This window comes from Alligator mississippiensis, chromosome 3, assembly GCF_030867095.1.
Source record: "Alligator mississippiensis isolate rAllMis1 chromosome 3, rAllMis1, whole genome shotgun sequence".
NCBI classification, from domain to species: domain Eukaryota; kingdom Metazoa; phylum Chordata; order Crocodylia; family Alligatoridae; genus Alligator; species Alligator mississippiensis.
This window is the reverse complement of record NC_081826.1, coordinates 198146984-198167610: the sequence shown is the minus strand read 5'-3', so window position 1 is coordinate 198167610 and position 20627 is coordinate 198146984. Positions and strand designations below refer to the sequence as shown.

The 20627-nt window shown below is 41.2% G+C and overlaps 1 protein-coding gene across 4 annotated transcripts in view; it reads right to left on the bottom strand.

The window, feature by feature from the left end:
• Positions 1 to 20627, bottom strand: part of PCSK5 (proprotein convertase subtilisin/kexin type 5) — a 374668-nt gene that overhangs the window by 340654 nt on the left and 13387 nt on the right. For all 4 annotated transcript variants that reach the window (XM_006272449.4, XM_014608722.3, XM_019478075.2 and 1 more), the window contains exon 2: positions 2983 to 3087. In XM_006272449.4, the coding sequence (XP_006272511.1) occupies positions 2983 to 3087 (105 nt within the window). The remainder of the gene's footprint in view (positions 1 to 2982; positions 3088 to 20627) is intronic.

Below are 20627 nucleotides of genomic sequence, written 5' to 3'. Positions count from 1 at the left end.
TATGTCTCTGATTTTTTGCTTAGCTCTGCCATGGCTCCTCTCCATACTCCCCCAAGGCAGTTCTAATCTAGGACAGTTGCCAAAGGTCCAGAGGGACCATGTATCAGCTGAGTTTAGTAGAAGCATTTGTACTGATGAGGGCAAGTAAAAACAAAAGTCAACTATACTAGCTCTGTGCGCACAGGAGACTCCCATATGCTGGAGCTAAGGGATGTGAATGATTTCCATTCTGTTTGCACTACCCCTAAGTGGGGTGAAGTGGTTAGTATTTGATCCAGGTTGCTGAGTATTCATGGACAGCAGCCTTGCCCACAGCTTACTCAATACAAATCCCTGAAACACACCTTATAAACAGGTTTACAGAGCCATTACAAAACAAACCCACTACAGGCTCTCTATACCACAGCTCTTCCCCAATGCACAACATGATTGCCCATTTTACGTTGCCTTATTGCTCCTCCACACCACAAGGAATTCAGGATTTACCATTCATTGGGTGCATCTGCACATGCAATTAGCATGTAGCAAAAAACTCCAGCACAGTTTGGGCCAGAGTTTATTGCTCCTGGGTGTGCACCTGGGACCACAGCATATTGCGCCAGGGCATGGCAGCCCCAGCTGCCAGGGACCCAGGGGGTCAGTCTGCCAGCCCAGGCTGCTCCAGCCTGGTTCAACGTGCTGTGGAGGGACAGGCTGGGACACAAGGGTGCCAGGGTGTGGAGCTAGCCCGTAGGCAGCCCCTGCACTGTAGCACCCTTGTGCCCCAAGCAGCCCCGGTCACCATCTACATGTGTATTTTGGTACACATAACTATTCTGCTGCAGGATAGTACTGTCCCTGACAGTACTATCCTACAGTGGAGTTAGTTTACTGCACCCTAATACTCCACAGTAAAGGGCATGTGTAGATGTGCCCAGTGCAGTATTGCCAAGTCTCATGATTGTTTGCATTGTCCTTAAAGTCTATATTTTGGGACTGTATATGAACAATGTACATTTTTCACATTCCCAAAGCGTAGACTTTAAGAACAACACCAAAAATCATGAGACTTGGCAACACTGCCAGTGTCACTCTGTGGCACTCAATTCTCAGGTGTCCTGCATACTGCCCATGTGAGTTTTCTACTTTTCATTTGTTGAAACAAACAGAATAAAAAGCAGAATAGAAGTTATGTTGACTTTTTTAAAGTTAGTTAAATGCAGATTTCTCATTGCCATTGTTTTATATGCCATGTTTTATATAACCTATAGGCTTTAAAATCAGTTGAAATATGTCTTAACAGGTGAGAACCACTGTTTTTTCATGCTTCCATAATATATAAAAGCTTAAAAGATCTTTTTCAAACATTTAGAAAACATTAATTTCTTTGCTGAAGATGAACACAAGAAATTCAAACTCCCGGGGTAATAAGGAGAAAGGTTACAAACTACTGAAATGACAGGCTTAATACAAACATGTTTTCTAAGCTACAGTTGAAAAAATTATTATTCTAATAATATAATATGATAACATTTTTACCATTCTATAACACAATGGCCAAATTATAATTTTAATATTTAAAATTTACTAAAACTATTTAGTTTGAGATGCTATATAGGTTGAGGTGACATATTTCAAATACAAAATGCTCATTATTTAAAAATAGGACTCAAAATGAAATAATAAAAAGGTTCATAGAAAATAGTAGGCAAATCTTAATACTCTACCACACTAAGGGCCAGATTCTGTTCCATCTAATTAGGTGCCTAAAGGCACAGACAGAAGTGCAGCTCCCCGCTGTAACTCATACCACTTTGCAAGAAGCACTATGAGTTACAACAATCCCACAGACCCAACGGATGTTCACTGTTGGGTTCTGAGGGTTGGGAAATTCAGCTGCAATTTGGAGCAGGCTCCCCCAGACGCTCTCCCTCAGCCCCCTCCCAGCCCCAGCTCTGTCTTTAGAATGGGGAGGGGGGAAGGGAGCGAAGAGAGTTTGGTCTGGGTTTTTTTTTTCAGCTGGTGCTGGAGGGAGGGTGGGTAGATTGGAATTCGCATGCCTGACACTCCAGTGATGGCTGTGCAACCCCCAGAATTAACTCCTGCTACTCCCTTTCCCCCCCACCATTCTGAAAACAGCACTGAGAGCAGGGATGTCCAGCCCTGCTCCCAGCAAGTGCAGACAGAAGTTACTGAGGACACTCCACATTGGAGTGTCTCCATCTGAACCTTTATGTAATGAGGGTTCAGATCGTCACAGGATCAGGCCCTTTAAAGCATCTGCCGTCATGCACTTGTGTCTGTTCATGGCTGCACAGTGCTTTCAGGGGCCAGATTGGGTGAAAATTGCCACTTTTGTCTGTGCCTTAGGTGAATTTAGGTGCGTAAGTGCTTTTTTTATTCTACCCTGTTCAAGTCCCTGAAAATCCATTAATGAACTATCATCTGACCCTTGAGTCAAAAAGCAGCATCAACAAGGAGGAGGAGGACCTCCCCGTATTTTGCATTAACAACGTTTAGGGGCTTGAGCAAAGTGAAACAGAATCACACTTGGGCATCTAAATCCATGTACACACCTAACAGATTAACTATAATCTGGTCCCAAATTACCAGGAAAGGACAAACCCACAAACCATGAGCGAATGGGCCTATCATGCTAATTTGCACACTGTTGTTCTCAAATGAACAGTAGCTCATTAAAGTTATATTTTCGAGTTTAGGCTTAGTGAGGCATGACATGAAGATGACTACATTAACAAAATTCTTACAGTACATCACCCTCATGAAAAACACTGGACATTATGTTCTGAGTTTAGCACATCAGTTAGTAATATGGTATTGTCTTTTCTTCCCCTTAATGTGAAGCAGAACCTTAGTGAACAGATAGTATGTCAGCTCTTGTAATGTTAGATGCCACCCAGGCAAATGTCTCCTGGTATGACATTTCAAATTAAAAATGAAGAGGCTTTTGCCTTAGACATATGCCTAGGTGGATTTTCTTACCTTTGGTTCCATTGAAATGAAGCTGTGGGTACCTCTACTTGAGAGAACTGACCTTTTAATTGTTTTACTATGGTAGAAGTGGTAGTAATCCTTCAGTGTTCCGATCTGTAGAAAGGAGGGGGAAGGAGGGAGAAAAGAGAAAGAGAGAGATTTAATTTATGAAAAGCAGTTTTCTGTTTTTCATTTTTAAAGGCCTATAAATTATGCAATTTCCTGCTGCGCTGAAATGTTACTTGAACCCCAGTGATCATCTTTCAAAAGAAGGACATATGATATGAAATGGATGTAGTGTCCTTGAGGCAGTAACTGCATAACCAAAGATTATAATTGAGCAGCTTAGCCCGTCTGTATCCACCTTTTTAATGTTTAATTTATATTCAGTATTTTAAGTAATTCTATATCAATTTATATCCAAACTATCATCACAGGCAAGTATAAAAATCATCAAATAGCTACAAGGTTATTAAAAACCATACAGTTTGCTTAAGGAAATATACTGTAAAATGTACTGTGTTAGGTTATTTATGTCATTAACTTACAAAAACATTCCTAAGCATTGGACCATTCACAAAGAATATACTTATCTTAATTTTGTAGGGGAAAAATAACTTCAGTCCTTAATCTATTATTAGAAATACTTATGAGATGTCAAAAAATAGAATGATTTCTCAATAGAAAATAAAAATTGGTTTATATCTGCCACTTAAGTACAGTCTAGTAATGTTCCTAACCTCCATAACAACATGAATAAATTTCCTTTTTAAAATCATTCATACCTGTTTTCCAATGGATATCCAAAGTATTTCTAAGTAACTTTCACACACACATAAACATGCATATCCCTAGAGAAAAGGCCTTCCCAAACATTTTAGAATTTGGCCTTCAAAAATATCTCATTGATGCTGTAAATCTTACAGAAACGTTATAAATTCCTTTACAATTTTTATAACGACTGTTAAAAACGAGCAAGAAAAAGCTATTTTAACTCATTGCTGATTCAAGTGGAAACTCAAATTAACCTTAGAAAAAAAATCAGCTTTGTTTTGAAAACAAATGAGAAAATGGCGGCGGTGCACTTTTGAACTAAAACGCATTGGAGGTGCTTTAGTTCATAAGTGCACCACTGCCATTTTCTGCGTGCTGATGTGCTGATGTGCATTTTGCTGCTTATACAATTGCACACAGTGCAGCATAGCTCACCTCAGCTTGCATGCAAAGCAGACTTGATTAAACGAGTCTGCTCCAAAGCAGTGGATCTTCAGTGCATCACAGGACAAAAAAGTATGTGTATAATAGGGCTATGCAAAACTTTGGCAGTAGTTTCATTTTAGAGGTGTTTTGGCCCATTTCAATGCCCAAAACACCAAATCCAAAATGAAACAGAAAGCTCTGAAACATCTCTGAAACTAAACAAAACCATCCGAAATGTTTCAGAAATGTTTTGGATATTTTGGAGCCGGGCTTGCAGGGAAACAGAAACCAAGAAGAGGGAGGGGGAAGTGGGGCGGATATTAACATTTGTAGCTGGCCAGTGACTATGATCTGTCCCTGAGGTCCCTTCCAATCCCAGTGCTCTGGGGGAGGGACGGCAGCCTGTTGTCATCCTGTGCGCAGATCTGGGGGCCTGAACCCTGGGAAGGAGTCTGGCACAGCCCTGCAGCCCTCCCAGAGGGGTGTGGGCCCCCAGATCCGCACACAGGATTACAGCATGCTGCCACTGTTGGCTGGGGCCAGCACCAGCACCCAAGTCTGCTCTGCACAGCCCACACCAAGCATAGCTGGGGGAGCTGGAGGACAAGCCCACATGGCTGTCCTGCCTGGTCCCATCCCCACCTAGCCCAGCCTCCTGGCACTTAAAAAAATCCCCCCTCCTCCCCCCAACCCTCACTCACTGGCTGTAGCAGGGGCTGTGGAGGCTCTGGGGCCTCTGGGAGGCCCCAGCAGTCCAAGAATCAAAAAAAAATTCTCCACACTCACCAGCTGTAGTAGGAGCTGTGGGGGCTCTGGGGCCACGTGGCAGAGCCCCCCACAAAACCCCCACTCACCAATCTACCCCTCCGCCCTGCCAACCCCAACCCCTGATGCCCCACCCAGCCCCAGCCTAGTCCTGGCACTTAAAAAAAAACAAACAAAAAAGCCCCGCAGTCACCAGCTCTGGCAGCAGCGATCAGGGCCTCTGAGGGCTCATGGCAGAGCTCCCCTGTGCAGTGCGGGGCAAAGGGGATCGCCCCCCCACACCTGGCACCCTCATGGCAGCTGCCCCATGGTGCAGGTGCAGCATGGCTCAGCAGGGTACCACATACTTTCTGGGAGCTGGGACCACTGGGGCTGAGCGATGCCAGGCTCCAGCTAACAGGTGGAGCTGCCCCAACTCCCAGATAGTGCGCTGTGCCCTGCCAAGCCATGCTGCACCCGCACGATGCGACAGCTACCACACAGGTGCCAGGCAGGGGGGTGATCCCCACTGCCCCCTGTGGCATGGGGTGGCTCTGCCACAAGCCCCCAGAGGCCCTGTTCGCCACTGCTACAGCTGGTGAGTATGAGGGGTTTGTTTTTTTTTAAGTGCCAGGACTAGGCTGGAGCCGGGCGAGGGATGAGGCCAGGCAGGGCAGCCTTGGGGGCTTCTCCCGTGGCTCCCCCCACCCAGGGAGAGGCAAGCACAGCTGGAGGAGCCATGGGAGAACTTGCAGCCACCCAGCTGTGCCTGCCTCTCCCCGGCCGATCTGAATCTCTGAAACAGCATCGAAACTCTGAAACAGATTCAGCTGAATCAAAACAGCAGTGATTTGAAACACTGAAGCGAATCACTGTCCTCCAAAAAAGCCAAATCCAAAATCGAAATGAGACAAAGCCATTTCTCACAGCCCCAGGGGAATAAATGCCCAAGGATTCCTTGTTCTGTATTATTAGCAACTAGTGAGGGCAAGCACATAGGCAACATCTCAAGTGTTCAACTCTAAAGGAAACATTAAATGAAAATTGGCAGAAAAACTCTATGAGTCTTCAAGGATCTGCTTTTCGGATTCACAAAGATTAAAGTCTCTGGAAAACCTTCATCACATTCACATAGGATTTAAGGTTCATGAAGAACTACTGCTCTTGAAGAGCATCTGATAATTTTACTGAAAGTCTGAATAACATACAAGGGTCTTTGAAAACAAACTAAAAAACTTTTTGAAGAAATTCTACAGTTTAAGAGGACGTGTCTATATGGAAATATTGCAGTATTTAAGGTGTGAATTTCAACACAATTCAGTATGAAAGGCTGTGTAGGCATTCCCATTTCAGGAAGAATGGATTATTTTGATTTAACTTAAGCTAAACACAAGCAAGCCAGTTTATAGTACCTGGACAGGACTGAAAATTGTTTCATGTGTACCAGGAATAGCACTGTTCAGACACTTGTGCCAAAAGGGTACAGACCTCTTGTAACATCTCAAGAAACAAAAGTTTTCAATGCTGATTAAATACTTTCCTAAAGAACTGGGGAAGATGTGCATTGCAGACTGTGCTAGAAAGGCCTAGCAGACAATGAAGAACCATTTATCTCCTCCAGGTGCCCAGTCATGCCCAGAAAGGCTTCGGTGCCAACACCTGGCCAACCATGGCTATCCTCTAGTTCATGCCACATATTGTCAGTTTTTGAACTTTACCACCAGGTCTCTCCTTTTTCCATACTTACTAACCCAAAACATTCAGCACAATATTAAAATTCTATGTCCCTCTGTAACAGGGCCCAGTAGGGGCCCCATTACTAAAGAGGCAAGAGTGCTTGGGCTTCCCCCCACCTTTTCTCTTCCCTTCCACTCTCCCCTTTGCCCTCTCTTAGGTCTGCTGTGCTTAGTCTTAGGCCCCTTCCCTTTGGGGTGTCCCCCTAACTGCCTTGGGCATAGTCCTCTCCATTTACCCCTTCTAGCTCTCACTCTCTCTCCTTAAACCCTGCCGTTATTTGGTCATTATTACTCAAATTTCTAGCTGCTACTGTAGCCCACTAGGAGGCTGAGGATTTTAAAACAAGATGGCCAGTGGCTCCAGATGCAGTCAGCCCCTGATGACCCAAGGGCAGAAGTAGAAGAGCCAGTGACCTGTATTACCCTTTATAAACTCAAGCTTCAGGCCAGCAAAGTCGTCTAGCTGTAGGAGCCCTAGGGGAAGGAGCTCCCTGTGAAGAGTCAGAGGAACTGAATTCAAAGCTTCCCCCTTGGCTCCAGACAGCAGCTGGACAGAGAAGACCAGCTACATCACATTGGGAACCAGATAAGTTCTGCAACTTGTTTGTTCTTTTGATTGTGGCTTGGAGAGTGCTGTCCCAGGGTCAGATGAAGCCAAGACCAAGCCTTTTGGCTTTGAGTTCAGCTGACACCCAGGATTGTGGGTGATTTTTGACCTGGTGGTTTGAACTGTGGCTGCAGGGGAGGCAGAGGTCATGGAATAGGGATGCTTGTGAAGTACTCCAAATCTCAAATGCATCTGCGAAGGGAAAGGAAAGAGATTGGGAGATTAGCTCCGAGCTTAGCAGGGAGAAGCCCTTAAGCTTGCAATGCACCCACTGTGCCTAAAGCTTGACTACTAGGCTCTGAGCTAGTAAGCACAGCTAGAATAAAACTAGGCCGAAGCAAGTAAGGTGCCAGCCCAGACAGACCTAATGCCTGAGGGTCTCCTCATCCATGAGGGGCCTCTCCTCATCTACTTATTCCATCAGGTTTGGCAGGTGAGAGTACAGATGTGAGAGACCCAGCAAGAATAAGGAGGCCAGAGGAAGAAGTCCTAAAAAGCAGGTACACAGTGCCAACACCTCGGGCAATGTACACCTTCCCTGTTATTAGTGTGGAATAAAAAGGCTCTAGTGTAACTATATATGTTTTTTACCTATACGTGAATCATAAAGCAAATAACTCTGCATTTTACCATGACACAGAATTGCTTACAAATAACTGTCATGTTTATTAGGAGAAAATACCTATATCTTATGCCCCATTCATTTCAGATCAACCAACCAGTGTTCTGTGTTTCCACATTACATTTGTTCATTTAGAAATATGCCATAGCTAACCCTTTTACAGGAGGCCAGGAGAGTATAGAGCATAGGGCCACAACTGCAGGTGACCACAACTGCAGTCCCTGCATTCCCTCAGGTTAGCTCTATTTACCCCTCACAAAGGAGGGGGGAGATAAAGTATATGGTCAGTCACAACTCTCAGCCACCAGAGTTGGCTTGATGTCAAGGTGGGAAACAACAGGTATGCTCACCTCCTGAGGTACTGTGCATAATGCTTATGCATGATTCCCAGTGAGGGCTTGAGCTAATGAGGCTCAACAAAACTTCTTATAGAATTTCAAGCTTGTAGGGCTGGAACCTCTCTTCTACTTCTAAACCCCAGAACTCTTCAACAACAGTGATAAAAATATTACTGTTAGAATGTGATTGATTAAGTTAATAAATACCAGTGCAATCAAAGAATCCCATATATTGTAAATGAAACTTGGTTTGTATTCTGTGAAAGCCAGTGATTCCTGTAGTAATATAACACCAGTGTTATTAAAAATTTTATGACCCTTTTTTCCTTTAATGGGAATTTCTTAGGCCTTCCAAATCTTTGGATCACTTGCAGAATAGTTAAACCATGGAAATATAGTACAAATAAAACATCATTATGAATGCATTTGTTAAATTGTGTTTTTTATACTTTTAACTATCAGGTCTTAGAGCCCTGTGATAAAAAGCAGTGCAAAGAGAGAAACAGAAGAACTGAACCTTAGAGACTGATGACAATTTAGTTGCTTTATCCTAGGGAAATCTTTGTAATCTGGTGATTAACCTGGAGGCCCTAAGCTCTTTTAAAGGAAAACCATTCCAGAGAAATTGTTTGGTGAACAGCAAGGCGAACATGAAAAAAGTGACTTTGTCTCCCTATGGAAATCATTACTGGAAGTCTTAAAAACTGTGTTAAAGAGTAATCAAGGACAGGAGTTATATTATAGGAAAGATTCCTGAGACATTGCAACTGGATCCTAAAAACACATATGTACATGCATGAATGCACGCACAAATACAAATGCTTTATTTGCTTTATTAATGTTAAAAATCTAAGTGAACTCTGAAGGGCGTTAACCAATATGACAGCATCTGGACTTGGAATATATTTACCCCTGTGCAACTCTAATTTCTTAGCATAAAGCAGCTAAGAGTAAAACAACTGAGAGAGTACATTTAACTAACTGAATCTGTGAGCGTCAGAAAGTGAGCAATGACATGTGCCATAAGCACCCATTGCATTACGTACATTCGCCAAAGTGACCTCCCTAGGATCAGACTCAGAAACTATTGCTGAAGATTTCCCACTTAACGTTTAAAGCGCAATTTTGCAGGGAGACTGCTCACTAATTTGCTAATGGGAAGTAGGAATATCCCCCTGAAGGAAAGGATGCTTAGTTATCAATTTCTTCAGAACTCCAGCTCTTCTTTAGAAAAGAAGTTTCTAGATTTTCTGCTTGCAGACATATCCTCATCATGAGCTGACCAGAAAACAATGAACTGTTGACTTCCTGAACTAGAAGCATTTCCCTGACCCTTGCGTGGCATTTCAGGTTAAAGGGGAGGAGGATGCTGCAGGACAGATTCTCAACTTTACAGCTTCTGCACCAGTGACTGAGGGAATTGGAGGCTAGAAGTAGATGTTGCCAAATGAAGTCTCAGCAAAATGCAGCTGCTTCTTTGGGCCAAACATACATTTCCTGTTGTCCTGACCCTTGATCTTGCAAGACAAAGGGTGATGTGTTCCCTTCCCCACTTCCCATGTCTCACTCCACTGTGGTCCCAGGGCTGGGGCCACTAATCAGCTGACTTGTGGTCTCAGCCCCTGGACCCACACTGGAGCAAAGTTTGCCACTCTGATGCTGTCCTAGGGTTGAGATGCCAATTAGGTGATTGGTGGCCCTAACCCCAGGACTGTACCAGGGTGTTGTGGTTTTCTCCACTTCTAGAGATGCACCCGTAGGATCTCCAGGGTGTGTCTATGAAGGTGGGGAAAGTTGTGGTTCCCCGCTTGCATAGATGTGCCCCTGGCAATCTCTGGGGAAAATCTCTAGAAATGGGGAGCACTGACTTTCCCTGATTCCAGAGAGACGCCCCAGAGATAGCTGGGGGCATGTCTCTGTAAGCAAAGAAAGCTAGACAGGTGCTCTCTGGGCCTGAGGGGCCTGATCCTGGGCAGGAATCCCTGGGGCATGCAGGACTGGGCCTCTCAAGCCCAGGAAATACCTGCTTAGGGCAGCAGGCAAGTATGGTAGCTCTAGGTTGCCCATGTTCTTCCTCCACATAGCAAATAGATGTCTGACACAATAAAGCAGCAAAATTTATTACTACATTTTGTCAGAGCCCCAAATGGTGTAGACATCTATTTGCTGTCACTTTGACACCATAAAAATTTTATGCTGGCACATAGGCAATGAAAGGCAATGTCTGTACTTCTAACCAGAGAAGTGCAATGACTGATCTCTCTGGGCATCTCTGGGGGTACAAATCACTAGGGCTTGGAAGAGGACAGATGTTCCAGTTCTCAAAGTATTTAATATTTTGAAATTTGGCTTAAATGTTAGTATTTAAGGTTTTGAAATCTGGAGTCAAAATAAATCTCAACAGTGTCAAAGTTTTCTGCAAAGGAAAATGCTAAGAAAAATGAATCTTCCATTTTTAGAAAGATATTATTTTACTTTGTTATCAACCTTTCTTTAAAAAAAGGTATTACAAAATGTCATCTAATACAAACTTAAAAATCAGGATGATAAATAGCTTCAAAATGTGTTCCAACCGGAGATGTTAACATTATCAGACTCTATGCCATTAAAAAAAAAAATCGACAATCCAGAGAAATCAACCCAATTCTCAGAAAGCTTTTAGATTTTCCTAGACCTATATGTTCACATGGAATATGACTCTGACCTGCTTACCCTAAAGGGAACAAAAAGGAAATGGGGGGCATAGCTTTGACCTCCATTCTACACTGGACCACTCCACAGGCTGAGTACACCAATGAAAACAAGTAGTGGTGCACTAGTATATCTGTCCATATCATATCAGCACTGATAAAAGAAAAATTGACATTATCGGCAATCTGCTTTTTTTGGCCGGCGTAGCCAATAATGTCACTGATTTTTGCCCTGTGGACAAATTCAGGGGACATATGCCCCTCATGCCTCCCCCAGGGGTGCACACAGTGGCGGGGAGCTGCCCTCCTGCACCTCCCAGATGAGCCGCCTGCAGCTCTGCCCCACCCCAACTGGACAGCACATGCCCCTGCCCCTGCCCCAGCACCATTCCCTCCCTCACTGTGGGGCTCTCTATCTGCCCCCCAAGGCCCTTCTCTCCTCCATGCCCCTTCCACCCCACAGACTTGCCGGATGGATGGACACTGCCCTCTAAGCTGCCAGGCTGCATATCAGCTATCGGATCAATATGGTTGGTTAATAATCCGCCATTGGTACTGGCCAAAAAAATCTTTATCAGTGCACTCCTGAAAACAGGCTTCACAATGCTAAATCAAAGTACAATTTCTGCACTTCCTCTATGCACCCAAGAAATCCCTGAAGGCACATTTCTGCCCTAAATTCTTCAAAGGGCAGCAAAGCTCTACATTTCTTCGTACTCAATAGTATGTACAGTTTATAGGATCTAGCCCCACAGCAATGGAGAGAGATAAATTGCTTAAGGCCTAAACTTGCTCACAGTTTAAAAAAGCAGGTCAAACAACTGGGGAGTTTCTTTCCTTAAAGTCATCCTAAGAATAACCATTTCGCAAATCTCTGAGATACAAGGCAAGAGTTGCAGAGGCTGAACCATTGTAAGGACACCACAGATGGAACTGCACACTAGTAGACTGCATCCAGGGCCAGGCTGGAGCAAACTGCATGTGGCACATGGGCCCACTCTGAGACCCACAGGCAGCGCTGCAGACTAGCAGATAGGGCTCCAAGGGCTGGATCCAGCTTGCAGGCCGAATCTTTGACACACCTGCTTTATCTAAATGCTTTCCTATTCACACAAAGCCCACTTACTTTTGTTTTGTGCCAGAAACAGGGAATCATCTCATTCCCCATGTTTTGTAGTAAATATAAAGTAAGACCATCCCCATGCTGTTTTCCCATGTATGCCACAACAAGGCAAATTTTATGAGTGACTTGCTTTCACCTTGGGTTTAGGCACTCCAAAACTACTCAATTAGCTAAAAGCTTACATGCCAAAGGAAGCAAAGAACAAAACTGCAGGAATTCATTCAAGGTGAAATCTCAACCACATAGAGGCCCTTTCCAAAAATGTAGGCTCCTTGTCTTTCCAGATAGGCTTATATCCTACTGTCCTGCTTTTCAGGAGTAAACAAGTTTCTTGAATTACCCTAACTAGCAGTGATTTAAAAAACAAAGGAAATTTAGAAACCTGCTACTGATGCTGTTGAGGGATTTGATCTTCTACCCTGAACCAAATTAATGAAGCCATTGTGACACTCAATTTAAAAATGGAAGAGGCAGCTATCTGGTCTCTACATTTAATGTTGGACTGGACTGCAAGGATATGTCTACAGTGCAAAGGGAAAAAAAGGGTCTACTCTTAACATTGTTTGGCAAAACTGGTTTAATAGTGCAGGAAAGCAAAGTGAACTTTTCAAATGGCTAAGCTAAATTAGTACTAGAGCTATTAATCTCTCTCTCTCTGGTCTCACAGGCCTTAGGGGCCTATAACCACTTTAATTAAGCCTTCCATCTCCTATTTGTGCAACCTCCTTCCACCTTATTGCAGCTTCACCTTCAAGGTCAGTTTTTGTATTATCATCCCATTGTTGGCTTGAACTACCTCAAGGTCTGAAACCCTCCACTCAGCTTCCAAAATTTGCCTCACATGATTTCTTCTCTCAAAAGCTCTTGAAACATGCTCTACCCATTTCGTTCTCTATGTTCTTATCTTGCTCAAGATATCAGGTCTTATGTAAAGATACACAAGCTCTTGATTATATCTTTTCTTCCATACTCCATTTTTTCTTACTGTACCAGCTATTTTCCTTAGCACTTTGTTTTCAAACATTGCAGCCTTTTTCCATGTGCCTTTGTTAGCATCCAGGATTCACATCCATATAAAAGGACAACTTGAACAACTGTACTATAAAACTGGATTTTAAATTTTCTTGATATTTTTCTTGATACCATTATTTTATTTAGGTTTAAAAGGTGTATGTTACCACTTTAAAGTCTTAGCTGAAGAAATCAAGGTATTTAATTATCTTAAGTGGGTCCATGTACATGAGACGCTAACTGTGCAGTCGCTTAATAACACTGCACAGTAGCGTACCAGGCAAAACCCATGCTAATATGCTCCTGTGCAGTTAACATCTGAAAAGAAACCATGTGCCAGCACTACCGCACAGTAGCGCAAGTTACTCCACATTGATTTAGTACTTGGTTACCCAAGTACTAAACTTAATGCGCCATAACTACGGTGCATTAATGAACGTGTAGACACACCCAGTGATTATACTTTTTTCTACCTTCTCCACACTGTCATTTCCTATCTTTTATCTTCCTGTGATCTTGAGATTTTTTTCTTTGTGGATGTGATCATGTATATAGTCTTGTAGCTCAGCTACATTAGTTTTTGACTCCATGATCACTGTATTCTTTTTTTCTGTTTCTATTTCCTCTTCTTCTAGGCATATATTGTCTGCATATAGAAGTGCCTGGTACAGTCCTTTCAGCTACAAACCTTTTCGGTTTTTTTTTCAACAGCTCTTATGACCTTCTCAAGCATCAAGTTGAAAAGCACTGGTAACAGTGTGTCCCTTTGTTTGAGCCCACTATTGATGTCCATCAGGTCTGATACCATTCTCTCAGGGCACAGGCAGAAGTGACAATTTTTGCCCGATTTGGCCACAGAAAGTAGTCTACAGCCATGACCAAACACAAGTACATAGCTGCAGACTGCTTAAAAATAGTTGATCAGGCAAAAAATCGGAATCCGCATTGCAAACGGGTTCAGATTAAGATATTTCAAACATTTCTGTAACTTGTGTCTGTGCTGCCAACCAGCCTGTCCCTGTTTTCAGAATGGGAGGAGGGGGTAAGGGATAGGAGGGAGTTTGGTCTGGGGTTGTTTCAGTCCCTGCTGGAGGGTGGGGCAGGTGTACTGGACCCTTCTTGTGGTTGGGGGTGGGGGGCTCCAGCTCACCCACCCTGCCCTCCAGCTCTGACTAGGAAACCCCTAGAATGAGCTCCCTCTGATCCCTTTCCTCCTCCCATTATGAAAACAGGGACAGGCTGGGAGGGAGATGGGGCTGTTGCTAAGGGAAATTGGCTGCAGGCTGGGAGCCAGTAGTTAGATTCCCCTCCCCCCTGGAACCAACAGTGAACTTCAGTTTGGTCCCAGAGATCACTGTAACTCAGACACTTCCTGAAAAGTATTCTGAGTTACAGTAGGGAGCTGCACTTCTGTCTGCACCCTCAATTCTCACACAACTCTTTGATCCTTCAATGCACATCTTAGTAAGGTGTACTGATTTCTGGGAATTCCAAACCCTATTTATGACTGACCATAGTGACTCCTTTCTAAAGCTATCAAAAGCTCTGAGAAAGTCTGTATAAAATTGATATACATCTTTTACAATTTACCATTTCTTTTCCAGCAATAATCTCATTGAAAATATCTGATCACACACTGATCTTTCTTGAATCCACATTGGTAATCTCCCACAATTTCTTTTGCATATGGGAGCAATCAGTTTAGCAACAGCTGAGAGAGAACTTGGTACACTGTGCCCAGTAAGGAGATATCCTAATAGATACACTGTCTTTGGTTACCCTTTTTATAAATTAGGCATATTATTCCCTGCTTTCATTGTTTAGGTATTGTTTCCTCTTTCCAGATCTTTTTTAATCATTTTGTAAAGATGGTGCTCTAATACTCTAAATCCAAATTTCAGGCATTCGGCTGGAAGACTGTCTATCCCCGGTGCCTTATTTCTGTGTTTATCACCTCCAATGAAGAGTCTACTATTTGGAGTTCAGCAATTTGATATTCAATAACTCTTCCCTAACTTTCATACTCTACATTTGGAAATTCTTCATAATATTCTTTCCAAATCTTCAGGATTTCTTGTCTAGCTGTTATCAGATTCCCATTTCTGTCATACACTATTGCCAAATTCGGCTGATAGCTTCTCCCCCACACTATTCATAACCCAGGTCTATTTTAATCTGAGTAAGCTAACTCAGGTTGAAAAAACAAATTAAAAACACAACTTTTACTGTAACATGGACATATCATTAGCTGATAATGTGTTCCTTCACTCACTTTCTTTTCAGGCCAGAACTTCAGTCTCAATAGGAACAAATATGTCATTACCAAGTCAGCATCTATGGACATTCTGAACAAGGACATCTGGACATCAACTCAAAATCTACCAAAAATTCAATTTCGACATAAGTGTAATTTCTGGAAACTCCATTATCAAAGCAGGAGGAGAGTACGCTGATGAGCCAAAATGCCAAAAAATAATAGATACAAACAAAGTAAAAATGAGGTCTTGCTTTCATTGCTAAAAAAGGAGCCCTTAACTCTTGATAAAATCACATTGAATACAAAGCACTCTAATTTTACAGTGAGGTAAACCTGCTAAGGTGAGCCCTATATCCTCCTGGGCCTGACCTCACCTAGGAAACCCTGCTGTTCAGAATCCTTTATTTTTCCTGGGTATCTTAAGACAGAAATTAGGGATGATCACATTCTAAGCAAAGCTAGAAATTTTGTCAGCACATCTTGAAAGAAGCTTGGTACTCAAGACAATATGGATCATCTAAATGGTAATTCAAAAGGTTTGATTCCCTTCTGAACTACCTGTGTATGATTAACCCTGTTGCAATCAGAACATCACTATTTCTATTTGAATAAATCAGCTAATACTTCATCATTCTTACCCTCATAACATAGCAAAGCCGTTATCATTGAAATTCCCTCTCTTCTTTCCTTAACACACAAGTGTGAATACATGTGCATGCAAGCATGAACACATGTACCAGTGTGTTGATGTATGCCACTGCTGACTTTCTTTGCAGTCTTTGGCAATTCTCCACTGTATTTCAACTGTTTACAAGGTGAAATTTTGCCTGGGCACTTGCATTAAACTGGAAATGTACAGTTTTGTTTTTCAATCAGTTGATGTCCAAAATGAATAACTGATCCATTAACTTAAAATAGCTCTGCATTATGTTCTTTCAGATAAGAATGTTATTACTGTTGCTTACATCCTTCTGCATTTTGCTTTTAAAAATCATGACCATGTTAGGGGCTTGGACATAAAGTCCAAAGTAAACTCCAGTCTTTTAACTTTTTATGTGCCTTTCTTAGCAAGACAAAATGGATAACAACAACTCAGACACAACTTGGCAGAGACTTGCAAAGTCACTTTTCTACATTTTTACATCAAAGTTTCTCCAATCTTTTCCTTTTATAGGCCATATTCCAAACTATGTATCACAATAAAAAACTAACATATTTTTATATTCGTAGATATGATGATAGTCCATTGGGCTATACAGTAAACTAAATACAGTATTAGTTAACTATTTGATAAAGTTCAGGGGACAGAGGACAAAACTTCATCAATCAAAAGGAATGTACAATTAGTCATCGAAACAAACAAACTTCAACTTAGTGAGTCTCTGATATTTCAATGCTACCATAGTAACCATATTCAACAATTGAAATTACGTGATGAAAAGAGAAAAGCTTAGAGATATTTAGCAACATGTAATGCTTTTGTTTCATCAAATGAAAATGTTTTGACACTTAGTAATGAGATTTATTTCCCAGCAGTACTGCTAAGACTTAAGTGAACAGCTTTGCAAGAATGGAAAATGCGTCAATGATAGAGTTAGGTTAGAGTTCATAGGGAATACTGTGAATGTATAAAACAAATATAACTAAAATTATACATCAAAAATATATCAATAGTTTCACTTTAATACAAGCTTAATCAAACTAAGAATTATTCATTAAAACCACCCTACTAAACAGGATGAACAATCCTTCCAAAGAGGATTGTAGCAGCTTTGGAGGGATTACATATTTATTTAAATCCTGTGGATTTCAGTCTGAAGATGCTTTCTTATTAAAGGGATTTGGGAGGAGGAAAAGGTTTGCTCATTGTTTTAAGTAAAACTACTTATGGATTTGAATGGACCACAGTTAATTGCACTGCTATTTCTCTTAGGCCGTTTTAAAGAATGTAATATTTACATTAGGCCTGAGAGACTTATCTAGGCAGACATTCCAATAAAGTCAACTTGAGGTTGCCTGGATAAGAACTAAAGGAAAGGTAAGGGCTATGTTTGGATCTTAACATAGATAATTCAATGACAAGAACAGCACAAGGAGACTTTTCCACTGCAGACTAACCAGGAGCTAAGTAAAACTGCAGTCCTTTTAGTATTCCAGAGAAAGAAAGGGGGAAGTAGCACAAGATTGGATGGGCCTGTGGCCTAACCTCTTTCTACACTAGGACATACTTTTAGTGAAAGAAGTATAAGAGCTGACAAAGTCACTTGAAGCACCTGGGGCAGAATGCCTGTATCTCCTTAACAGCACTGTGATGCTGCTTTTCCTCTGTGCAGGCTATGGATGTTAGGTCCAACTAAAAATAAGTGAAAACTTCAAAAGAGGCTCTCAACATTGTCAAGGAGTAATAAATAAACAGTAAAAACTTCAACATTTGGGCTTTTAAACAGCTAGGAGTACAAAGCCGGAAGAGTTCATTGGGAATATTTAGAATATTTGTAAATATTCAAATATTCTAAATTAGTCTGCACACCACACTTGAATTCTTCCTTTTGAAGTCTATAAAGAACACGTATTCCCCTGCATTTCTACTCAAGGAATGATAAAGAGGTTTGGACTGCATTACTAATGTGTCCAAGTGACACATCTCAAGGGACACAGATACATGGATATGAAGAAGAATATGAAGATAAGTCTCTGTACTTCAACAGATGCCTTAGTATTGACAAAAAGACATACAACTTAGTATTGACAACTCATTTTCAGATACATCAGGTAAATTTAGCTAGTTAATGGTACATTATCATGTAACTTGTCCAGCTTACACAATGAACTTTTACAATCCAAGCAGACTGATGCCCTCCATCCTACAAGCCCTCCACTAGTGTAAGTTTAATTTATGAAGGGATTACATACAGAATTAACCCTAAGGCCATGTTCCCGCCAAGTCAAACAATGTTGTCAGGTGTGTATATTTAGATAGGATCCATGGTTATTAAAAAATAAATTATACATTTTAAAAGGGAATAAATGCTTATTTCCCAACAGATCTTTTCTTATTGTAGCTTACTAAATCATAAAAATGAAACAATGTAATATTACCATATTTAGTCACATCTAGACCTCTTTTTCCGCAAAAGCCCTCTAAAATCGAGCTGCAAGACTTAAGTGGAGAGGTTGATTCTCCCTGCCAGATTAGAAGCATGGAGATACTGTGCTGTAATGGCTACTGCTTCTCTACAGGCCAAGAAGCTGCAGGGGCAGTTAACTTTTAACTGTCATAGCTACTGCTCAGTTGGCAAAAGATTTTTTCTGCTTAGTGACCTTGAAAGGGTTAATACTGTAGCTTTTGCCTGAAGCATCCAGTGAGCTGGTGGAGGGCAAGTGAGCTGCTGCATGCAGTCAGCTCTCTAAGCCATGACTGGGAAAAAAAGATTTTTCCACATATTCTGCCTTCCAAAAACAAGCTACAGGTCTTATTTGGGAGTGTGTGGTATGCAAGAAAATGTGGTGAATTGATTCTTTGTGCTCCTCCTTGTTGAACCTAACTATTCACAACATTTTATTTCCATAAGAACATAAGGAGAGCAGTAAATATTTTCTTTCTTTTACAAAATAAACCTTTCTGATATTTGCAGTGACTTAAAGACAGTTACTTCAATCATAACCCACTCCAAGTTGAAATTATAACTTGCATCTATTAAGGAACTATGAAATGAAGTGGTAATTCTTTTTCAATAAAGAAATTATTAGGCAGAAAGCAAATACCTTTTATATGTCAAGACGTACAAACAATCATAATTTTTGTTCTATAACCTTTTGCCCTTTTCGTATCCTACTAGATAGTATTTTAAAATATATAGCTCACATACTGCCTTATTTAAAATAGTCTTCACTGCCATTTGCCATATATATCGTACAGCACTGCCATACCCCATATTTCATGGTTACTCTAAACCTTAAGCATTACTTTTGTTTAAATTTGCAATTTCACCCATATACTATTAAACTATTGAAAGTGAATGTGGCGTTACAAGGTTTTGCCCCTGTTCAATCATTTCAGTCATGAAAACAGTCCAAAAGCCTGCCACCAAATAAGTTTTATGTTTTAATAAATTGTGATGAGCAAAGATATGTGCAAAAGCGAGCAGGCATGGATTTTATTTTAAGATGTATCATGAAATGTTTAATAATGACCATGAGCCCTACCTATGCTGAAAACCATTACTAGTAGTCCTAGGCATTCAAACCTCCCTTTTGTAGGTGATGCAAATGAAAGAGAATCAAGCCCAGTGGGACTACTTGCATGAGTAAGGATTTATAGCAGAGAGCACCATGTTACATACTTTACTGTTTCTTTTATTTTCACTGCAGTATAAAACTCACAATTGCATTTATATCAAAAGTGCTTATAATATTCAAAGTGAGTGACACAGCAACCTACAGTAATCATGCTGTTGCCAGTGAACAATCAATATTGCCAGCAATAAACCTTTTCACACTACACTTTACCTTACAAATCTGAACTCAGCTCTGACTGGTCATAGTAATTACAATGTTTTCGTTTTACTGACGTCTATATTCACCTCGATTAAGTAATCTTCTCCTGCATCACCAATATATTTTACTGAAGAATAATAAAGCCTTGACTCATGAGAACTGCCACGGATGAAATTATTCATTTGCATGTTGTGTAGAGGTAGCAAGTACCCATCGCACTGTTTCAGTGAAACTGTAACATGCCTCCTTGACTTTGAACTGTATCAAAATCTAATAATCTACCACTTTGTACAACAGGTTTAACTGACTGTGGATAAAGGTCAAACTTCCTCAGATCTATAAATTATTCTCTGACAATTATTTTACTCACATAACTTGTTTGACCAATACTAGATCCATGCAAAAGTACTCCTGCCTAAAAGTTGTGACCTACCTGCAACCCATATTTATAAAAGCAATCCTCACTCATGCAAACAGTATCACTGATTTTGACAGAAATATTCATGAAAGAAATACTCAAATGAGAATCATTTTCAGATGATGGTCCTATAGAAAGCTAGTACAGTTCATTAATTCTTAGTAAAGAGCACGTTTATCTGGCAAGATCTTCAACAAGCTTCAAGAAAAATAAGCAAATCCTAATGCATCAAAAACTAATGAGAAAGGAAATACTAGAAACCTCCTACCAGTTCAAGACTATATACGAACTATGTCAAATCAGAGGACTAAGCATATTCAGGTAAAAATGTACCATCTATTTAATCAGAAAAGGAGAAAAAAAATACAACCTCCCTTATTCAGGAAAGTAGTATCCCATACTCCCACTGAT